Genomic DNA, 8,797 nt, shown 5'->3' with positions numbered 1-8,797 from the left:
TGAGAATTGTAACTCTTCACTATGTATTTATATTTAAACGTTGTTTCTTCATTGTTTATTTGATTATCATTGCCTCGGGTAACCGAGATGGTAATATCTTCATACCTGAGTGGTCCTGGTAAGGCACTTGGAGTATGGGGGTGTTACACATGAATATCCTCGAGAATGGACTCTCCTACCTCTTTTGTGCAAAGATACCAAATTGCATGCACAAGGTAATCCATGAGTCGTTCGTACCACGTGTCGACATCGATCCACCTACCAGATACCCAAACCAAGGCCTCTCATAATTTCTTTCTCCATTAACTCTATGGCCTTAGTAGACACGTTCCCTTGCAATAAGGAGAAAGTACGAGATGTTATCCTTGGTTTACCCATTTCATCTTTGAGTTCTTTCTTAATCTTGGTGTGTTGACCTTCTAGCATGCCGTGGATACGGGACCACATGGTGTCAAATGTGAGATGACCTGATTACAACCAAGCCGTCAATAGAGAATGTGCTGGCTCAACACGGGAAGTTGCCATGTTACCAAAATGGAAGACCTCATTTGTATATCATAAAACGAACTTCCCTTCGTGTTCACCCCAAGCTCTCCGTATATAATCGGACATATAACTCCACTTACGACAGAAACACTCCCAAGCGTGCTGAAACGCTTCCCCGGTAACTGCATTGATCACCTTAATCCAACCGTCTTCTGGATTTGTGATGACATGTGACCTCATACCCTCAGTACTGTATAATGTCATAGCTTTTGTATTGATGGCTTTGTTAACATGTCATCGACACAACAAATGATCAACCCCGATAAATACTGCCCCAAGAGCGTTGATCAAACCCAATTCCCGGTCGGTGACAAAAACAGAAGGGGGCGATCCGGTGACATCTAAAATGTCAGCTAACTTCTTCAACGGCCACTTTTGATTCTCCTCAGACTCGGTAGGAATCATCGAACTTGCAATTAAGAAGGACGATCCAGTGGGTGTGACACCAACCATCTCAATGAGTGGATTCTTGTAAGTGTTGTTTTATAAGTCGAATCCATGATAACAACGTAAGGATAAGCCCAGAACAGCTTCAAAGAATCAGGATGTGCCATGAAAATGTGAGTCATCTCTTTTGACTCGGAATCAATCTCATGCCAATGGACGTATTTCGCTTCTACCGCTAGTGCCAACATTTGCTGAGCGGTGTTTCTTTTACCTCTAACTTCTTTCCTAATTTTCCTCATTTCATTATATAGTTGGGTGCTTGACGGTTGAGGTTTTTCGATGGTTTTCAAATGAAGACCATTTTTAATATCCCTCGGTAGAACGCCGACCATTGTTTGTTGCCTAACATATGCCTTATCTTCCGCGTCCAATCCCGCAAAGTACCGATTCCCGTCCTTATAAACGGCTACATTGTGGTTATGTAGTCCACCACCCTCGGAGGTTACAATGTTCCACACTATCGTCACTTGATCATTGTTAGACACGAAATTTTGAACGGCACGAATACGAAACTTGCATGAACACTTCTGCGACCTCCTTGGTTTTTCAAGATCATCCGATTGTTTTGATAACCCATGTCTTTTAAATCGAAAATAACTTGGCAATAACCCGTTCTTTTTTCTGTTTTTAGCTTCGTTATTAGCTTTAACCAAAGCAAACCCATTCTCGAATACGACTTTATTAGCCCAACTAAAAGCATCGTCACATATTTCGAAATCTATAGTAGTCTCGAACAACGAGTTGTAATCAATTGAATTATTGTCAAAAGTCTCCCACAAATCCTGTTACAAGCAATACAGACTATAGTAAGACAATAATAAACACTCATAACCTAAATAAACTGCGTAAAACAAAAGGAAAACAAGATAAAATGAGTAATTCATGCCTAAGACACGAGACTCAACAATCGACTGTGGCCAAACATTAATTTCCAGCGATCGACCATGGCCAAACAAGGAAAACCAACTTTCAACCATGGCCAAACATTGAAAATCAAAGTTCAGCCATGGCCAAACATTGATTTCCAACGTTCAACCATGGCCAAACAATGGATTCCAACGTTTGGACCATGGCAAACGTGGAAATCCATTGTTTGGTCCATGGCAAACGTGGAATTCCATTGTTTGGTCCATGGCAAACGTGCATTTCCACCGTTTGGACCATGGTTTGAACGTTGGTTTTCAACTTTGGTCCATGGTTCAACTTTCGGGGGACAATTTTCAGATTTACGTACAAAAATCAAAATTTCGCTACTACTAAGTTAATACGTGAAGTAAATCAACTATCGAATAATAGAATTAACGATGCGCAAAAAAAATTGAAAATTAAGCAAATATTGAAGTGATTAAGTTGTTTACGTACCGGTGAGTCGGGATCCGTCATATTGTTAATTGTTGTTGTTGGTTTTTTTTTAATTTAGCTGAATTTGAGAGGAAATTTTTTTAGAGAGAGAAAGTCAAAAGGGCAGTTATTGTCTTTTTTATGAAAAACGTCGTCGATATTTACTAAAACGTCGTCGATATAAATCAACCTCCAAAAATAATGATTCACAAGTGAATGACTAACTTTAATAAAAAGAAGGTAGAGTTACACTAGCACAAAGGCGTATGACGTTTTTTTTCAAACAGACTAAAAGACCGAGAATACAACACCAAAACGACTGCACAAGCGCCGAGGACAGATATAGGTCTCATGCCACAATGACACACGCCTTGGAAAAACTTCAGAAATAAAACCGCGGAAGGCGACGTCGATGGCTAAAGCGTATTCACATCTGTATCGGTGACGCAGGTGTCTCTCTTGCATTCAACATCTACTCCTTTAAACATCAAAGCATATTTGGTTAAGCTCTTAAAATACATGAGTGCTACAAAATGTAATGAACCAACCTTTGGCAAATTTGAAAAAGGCAAATAAATGGCGTAATAATAAGAAGGCTGGTAATTATCTAATGTGTATCTTATGTGTATGCTCCACAATTCATCTATGACTTTGAGAGTTATAAGTTTAGCAACTACTTTATTCTTTTAAACTTCATTATGATAGTGACTATGCACTTACCCTACTAAAAATCCTGCTGCAACTCCAGCTCAGTCGGTTGTCTCGAATCATCTCCTACTTAAGTTCCAGCACCACGTGGGCTTCCCACCTTTTACATTCTCTATCTCGAACATTCCGGCTCCAAATGTGTACCTGATTGGAACTAAGATTATTCCATGGTGAGTCAGTTAGGTGACGGCAGTCAAACTGTAAGGAGCATCATAGAGAATTAAGTAACTCGAAACAACAGTCCGAAAGCAGAGAAAAAAAAAGTACGCATGTAACATTGATTACTTGTGCCGTGCTCTCGTGTCTGCCACCTTGAGATCCAGTCCTAAAGAACAGACATGCAGGCTTTCCTGCAAGCTGCTGAATTCTCCACAATCCACCAGTAGCATCCAGAAAAGCCTTGAACTGAGCAGCCAGCATTCCGAATCTTGTGGGAAAGCCGAAAATAAATCCATCGGCGTCGACAAGCTCATTTGGGGTTTTGAAGGGGACATTTTCATTTAGTGGTACACTCATCTTACCAAGCACCTCATCCAAAAAAATCTCAGGTACTTGCACTGTATACATCATATTATATTTTCTGTGAGAATTAAGTGTTCTTCGTCGGTTTGGAAACTAGATCTTGTAAAATCAGGCATTAAGAAAACTAATATGGTCACATATTGTGTAGTTGCACAATAACGTTAATGTAAAGTTGCCTTACAGAAATATTAGTAAGCGGTTGGATGTAAAAAAAAAAAGTAAATAAAAGTTACGATTATCTTTTAGTAAATAGTACGGGTAAAAGCTAATGTTTACCTGCCAGAGTTTAGCCTCAACGCCCTCCACAGAAGCCATAGAAGCGGCTCCTTTCTGAATCTCTTCTGCTAGTTGTTGTACATGTCCGTACATGGAATATAATAGTACCTGAAACAAGAATTAAGTTACGTCATAAGTCATAACCTCCTCAAAGTGTCATATACTCGTATAATATACGATGTCAAAAATAAGTATTTCCAACTTTTCACTTACAAGTATAAGCCAAAATCACCCTCTCCTTCGATCTGAATGACATTGAACGACGTACAATATCTTCCACAGAAGACCAACAACAACTATCCTTTTTAACATGTTTGTGATGGGTGTTGTTGTCATCTAAAACTGACTCTACATATCAATGCTACAGCACTTTCCGAGAGAAACTCGAGGACAATATGACATTCTTTGACTCTTAAGCGAGACACTCTCTCACGTAAGAACAACTAATCCTTATGTAGGTACCTTATTCAAATATAGGATTAATGGGGTGGTCTCACATGTTGGAGTGTAAGACCCTCTCGCGTAAATTCTGGGTTACTAAATCATAGCGATCCAGCAATAAGAGTTCTCTATTCTAAAGTTGGTACCTTCAAACTCTACTCCAGACCATGCAAACTACAGAAGACAATATATAAACTCCAGTGACATACGAACAATCCAAAATTTATATAGCGTAATTTAGAGAGCACCAACAGCATGTAAAAACAAAAAAACATAAATTCACCGTAGAGGGGAGCCAAAACCATCATCTCCACTTACGGGTATCCTAATATCAACAACGACCCACCAATTAGAACACAAAATCTAAATTACCCACCAAACTATATTCATCAAAATTATAACTTTAAAGTCATTTGTGACACCCCCATACTCCAAGTGCCTTACCAGGACCACTCAGGTATAAAGCTGTCACCATCTCGGTTTCCCGAGGCAATGATAATCAAAAGACAATAAAGAAACAACGTTTAAATCGTATAAAGTTTAAGTGAGTAAATACAATCCAAAACCAACTGCCAAAATACGGTTTACATAATCTCAAAACAATTGTCTAAAAACTATCAAAACTACAGTGGAAGACTCTATCATCTGGTGGTGACACATACCAGCTATCCCATGTATCTCGACTCATACCTGCTAAACAACTGCTCACCATCCCCGAATGGATCACCACAGTTTTTAAAACAATTAAACGGGGTCAGTACTAATCACACAATTTATATAACTCAACAAACAACACACAACACAGCTCAATCGTCACAGATACACCCCGAACTCCATCACCAACTCCACAATACTGACTACACACTAAAGTGTGTAGCCCTGCCAGAGCACCCATCGCAACGGGTTACTCCTCGCCGCCAGTGGGGGATCACAGCCGTTCCCACGTAAGCCCCGCTCATCTCCGTCGAGCGATAAACCCAAATCCATTAATGTGCACATCCCTTCTGTGGCGGGTTCCACAGAAGGCAAATCATGGGCGTGAAGTCACTCCCGCAAGTGACTCCACTCAGCCAGGGACGCACCCGGAAGAACACAGATATATACAAATAATCACACTACTAATCAGCAATCAAACCCAACAACTGTCACAATACTCGTACGATAAAATTCAACAATCACAAAGCACAACCAATACATCATGGGATTAATACTGAGTAGGAAAACCCTACCTGGAATGCAATACAATCAGACGATCTCAACAGCTGTTATCAAAAAGCCTGCTCTACGAATCCTCCTCCTAACATATGATCATACAATTACTAACAATCATAAAAGGCAACAAAACCCCCAAACCCCCAAATTAGGGTTTAAACAAACTTAATAAAATACTATAAAATCGGTACGTAGATCTTACCCTTGACGCAAGGATCACAAGAATGTAAAGGATGATGAATTCCGACCTCTTAAGCTCCGGGATTTGTCAATAATGCGAAAGATGCGAAGAACGTAGTTTGAAATCTCTTTTGAAGTGATTAGGTTTAACAAAAATGTTTAATGATGATAACGGAAAGTTATATATATCTATTCGCATTATTAACAAAACCCGACAAAAAAATTACCCGTAAACCGAGCCACTCGATCGAGTGCCCAACATACTCGATCGAGTAGCAAGGCTACTCGATCGAGTACCCTACAGACAGAAACTGTTTTAAAAACCAAAAAACCCTTACTCGACAGAGTAAGGCTCACTCGATAGAGTACCCAGAGACTCATAAAACCGTAGTATTACATCATCAACCATGAAAAAAATGAAAAAAAGAAGAAGAGAAAAGTGGACAAATCACAAAACACCCGACTTTTTCTTACAGCAGTACATTTAAGTGATAAAGGAAAAATGGGTGGAGGTGAGTATAAGGTGGAAGAAATATAGCGAGCGAACTCCGAAAGTAGAGTGTCGGTTGAAAGTCAAGCAAGGAACATGAGGAATACTTTTACAGCAAGAGAGGTCCAGGATATTTTAAGAGTTGGTATAGAATCATTTGTCCAATTCATTTGAAATCTTTAACATAATAAAAGAGCATTCCGGGGCCCAAAATAATTCTTTTTGGTCTCCTCAAAGAGGCATTTCAGTACAGGCTTTGGAAAACAACAATATTTTCCTATATAAGCTTAAACCCCCATATAATTCAGAAAATGACCCGACCCATATGATATAAAGAAATATATCAAAACATGATGGCTAAATTAAGCGGTGAAACTACAACACATCAATCCTAGAGTTTTGGCATCTACCTGATCTAAGAGATGGTCCCTGGCCACCGTAGTTCCAGTCACGTGAATTACTTGGACTGCGAAGTGCCTGTGATAGAAAAAGCGGGAGAGGAATCCAAGAATCTGAAGTGCGTGTTTGAATAGCTAAATCCTAAACTGATCAAACAAAGCTAGGAAAAGTAGCAAAACCTTACAACCTTGACAGTAATTGAAAGTTTTAAAAGTGAAGCACACCTCAGAGTAGGTCTTTTCACCAGTGAGCATGACATATTTGATGAATTATTTCCTGCTCACCCATGTTTCTTGATGTTGTGCAGCAATCTCAGCCACTGTAACTTCAAAGAGCTTTCAATTGATGATAGTCTGCTCAGATACGAATGTGGGTTGCCCTAACAAGGAAATAGATTAATAGAACATATTTCTTCTGATTTATCTTCTGTTAAAAAATAGCACCAATATCTCTAAGGGCGAACCAGTTGAAGTTTAGCCTTACAAATTCATCATCTGATTATGTATTCTTATCTCATAACGCTATAACAAATGATAGACAAAATACAAAGAATTCTAATAAGACTGAAAGGGGCCTCTTCTTTTAGTCTGATACTACCTAAACCTAACTGAATTTTAGGTCTAGAAAAGCAGGGCTAAACTTAGATGATATACCTAAGTTTACACAAAAAATCTTCCTAAAGCCTGAAGTCACAACCTACCAACTCGGAAACAAATAATCTTTCTCAACTTCTTTATAAACTGTGGAAGCTGACAAGCTGTGGATGCACAACTACAAAATCAAATCTTTAGACCTCCTTGCTCCTCTCCAACATCTTCATCATCCTCTCACTTGACGAAGTAATCGAACTCCACCACCTTTCCTCTATGGTAGCAAGCATTGGTCGATCTCCCCATTCCTTGACGAGTGGATGGTATTCGTCTTAACATCAAGACGAAACTATCCGTCTTAACCTTAAGATGGGTCGGATGGTATCCGTCGCAACCTTAAGGGAGACTTATTGTTACCTAATGAATTACATAAACTTGAACAACCCATGCTCTCTACACTATTAAAACCAAACAATTGCAAAGTTATATAAATCAAAATTGAACCAACAGAGGGGTTTGATGCCAATACAGAAGGGATAACTACTAATAGCACTACTACAAATCCAGGCAACTACAACGGCCCTGTAACAACGCTTATTCACGAAAATCACCATAAGACGTTGTAGAATGGATGGCATGAATTTTACTAAAATTAATTACAACGGTTATGTGTTGATAACCATTGTTATAGGTTTTAACAACGGGTCAAACTTAAACAACCGTTGTTAATATAAAACTAATAACAACAGTTTACTCTGTAATACATTATAACCGTTGTTAATAATTTGGCACAAAGTTAGTGAAAAGTAATTACAACGGTTATATATAAACCCGTTGTTAATACTTTTTAACAACTGTTTTCTAAGGAACCGTTGTCAATATATTCTCTAATGACAACGGGTTTTTGTGTAAAAACCGTTATCAATACTTTCCATAATATAAACCACACAAACAAAGATCAGCTACAGCCACAAACACAAATAAACCTAATTTAACACAAACACAAACATACACAAACACACACTTTCTCATCGTCTCTTTCTCTCTTTCTCATTATTGCTTTATCATCTCCGTCAATGTTGTTGTCATCGTCTCTTACTTTCTCTAATTATCAGGTAAATATGCATGGTTTAATTTAGGTACGTTTTGTCATCTCTAACCTTATTTCATTTGCATGTGTTTTTATCGATCATTATGTTCTTTCTCTAAGTATTATTCACTTAATTAGTTTTGTCACTATTGTTTTTCTGCGTTTATTAGCTTGTAAAACAAATTAAATAAAATAAAACAAAGAAGAAGATGATAGAGAGGAATGCATAATAAACTTAATTAATATATATATATATATATATATATATATATATATATATATATATATATATATATATATATATATATATAAATACATAAAAAAATGAATTACATTGTTAAAAATGCAATTCTTAGATATGCATAGAGAGTGTTATTCTCTTATATGATATCCATCCTCTCCTCCTTTGCTATTTGGAGGTTTCGTTCAGCAGTTGCTCTATCGTCATATAGCTGCAACAACTGCTGCTCTGTCAAGCCATTTTTTTTGGCGTCCTTGAGTGCAAGCCGAGCGTCCACAAGGTAGCTCCTGAACCTGTCCTCGATGTCCAGCAAC

General features: G+C 38.2%; 1 protein-coding gene and 1 pseudogene across 1 annotated transcript; both read right to left on the bottom strand.

The window, feature by feature from the left end:
• Window positions 1-962: 962 nt before the first annotated feature.
• LOC141655582 (uncharacterized) lies at window positions 963-2,376 on the bottom strand. The gene is made up of 2 exons (XM_074462654.1): window positions 2,356-2,376; window positions 963-1,775 (listed from the first exon to the last, which is right to left on the bottom strand). The coding sequence occupies exons 1-2, from the start codon at window positions 2,374-2,376 to the stop codon at window positions 963-965; spliced, it is 834 nt and encodes a 277-aa protein (XP_074318755.1).
• A 682-nt stretch (window positions 2,377-3,058) lies between these two features.
• On the bottom strand, window positions 3,059-3,942 carry LOC141655581 (NAD(P)H dehydrogenase (quinone) FQR1-like; annotated as a pseudogene).
• Between the last annotated feature and the right edge of the window lie 4,855 nt (window positions 3,943-8,797).

This window comes from Silene latifolia, chromosome 5, assembly GCF_048544455.1.
Source record: "Silene latifolia isolate original U9 population chromosome 5, ASM4854445v1, whole genome shotgun sequence".
NCBI classification, from domain to species: Eukaryota; Viridiplantae; Streptophyta; class Magnoliopsida; order Caryophyllales; family Caryophyllaceae; genus Silene; species Silene latifolia.
This window is presented reverse-complemented; position numbering and strand designations above follow the sequence as displayed.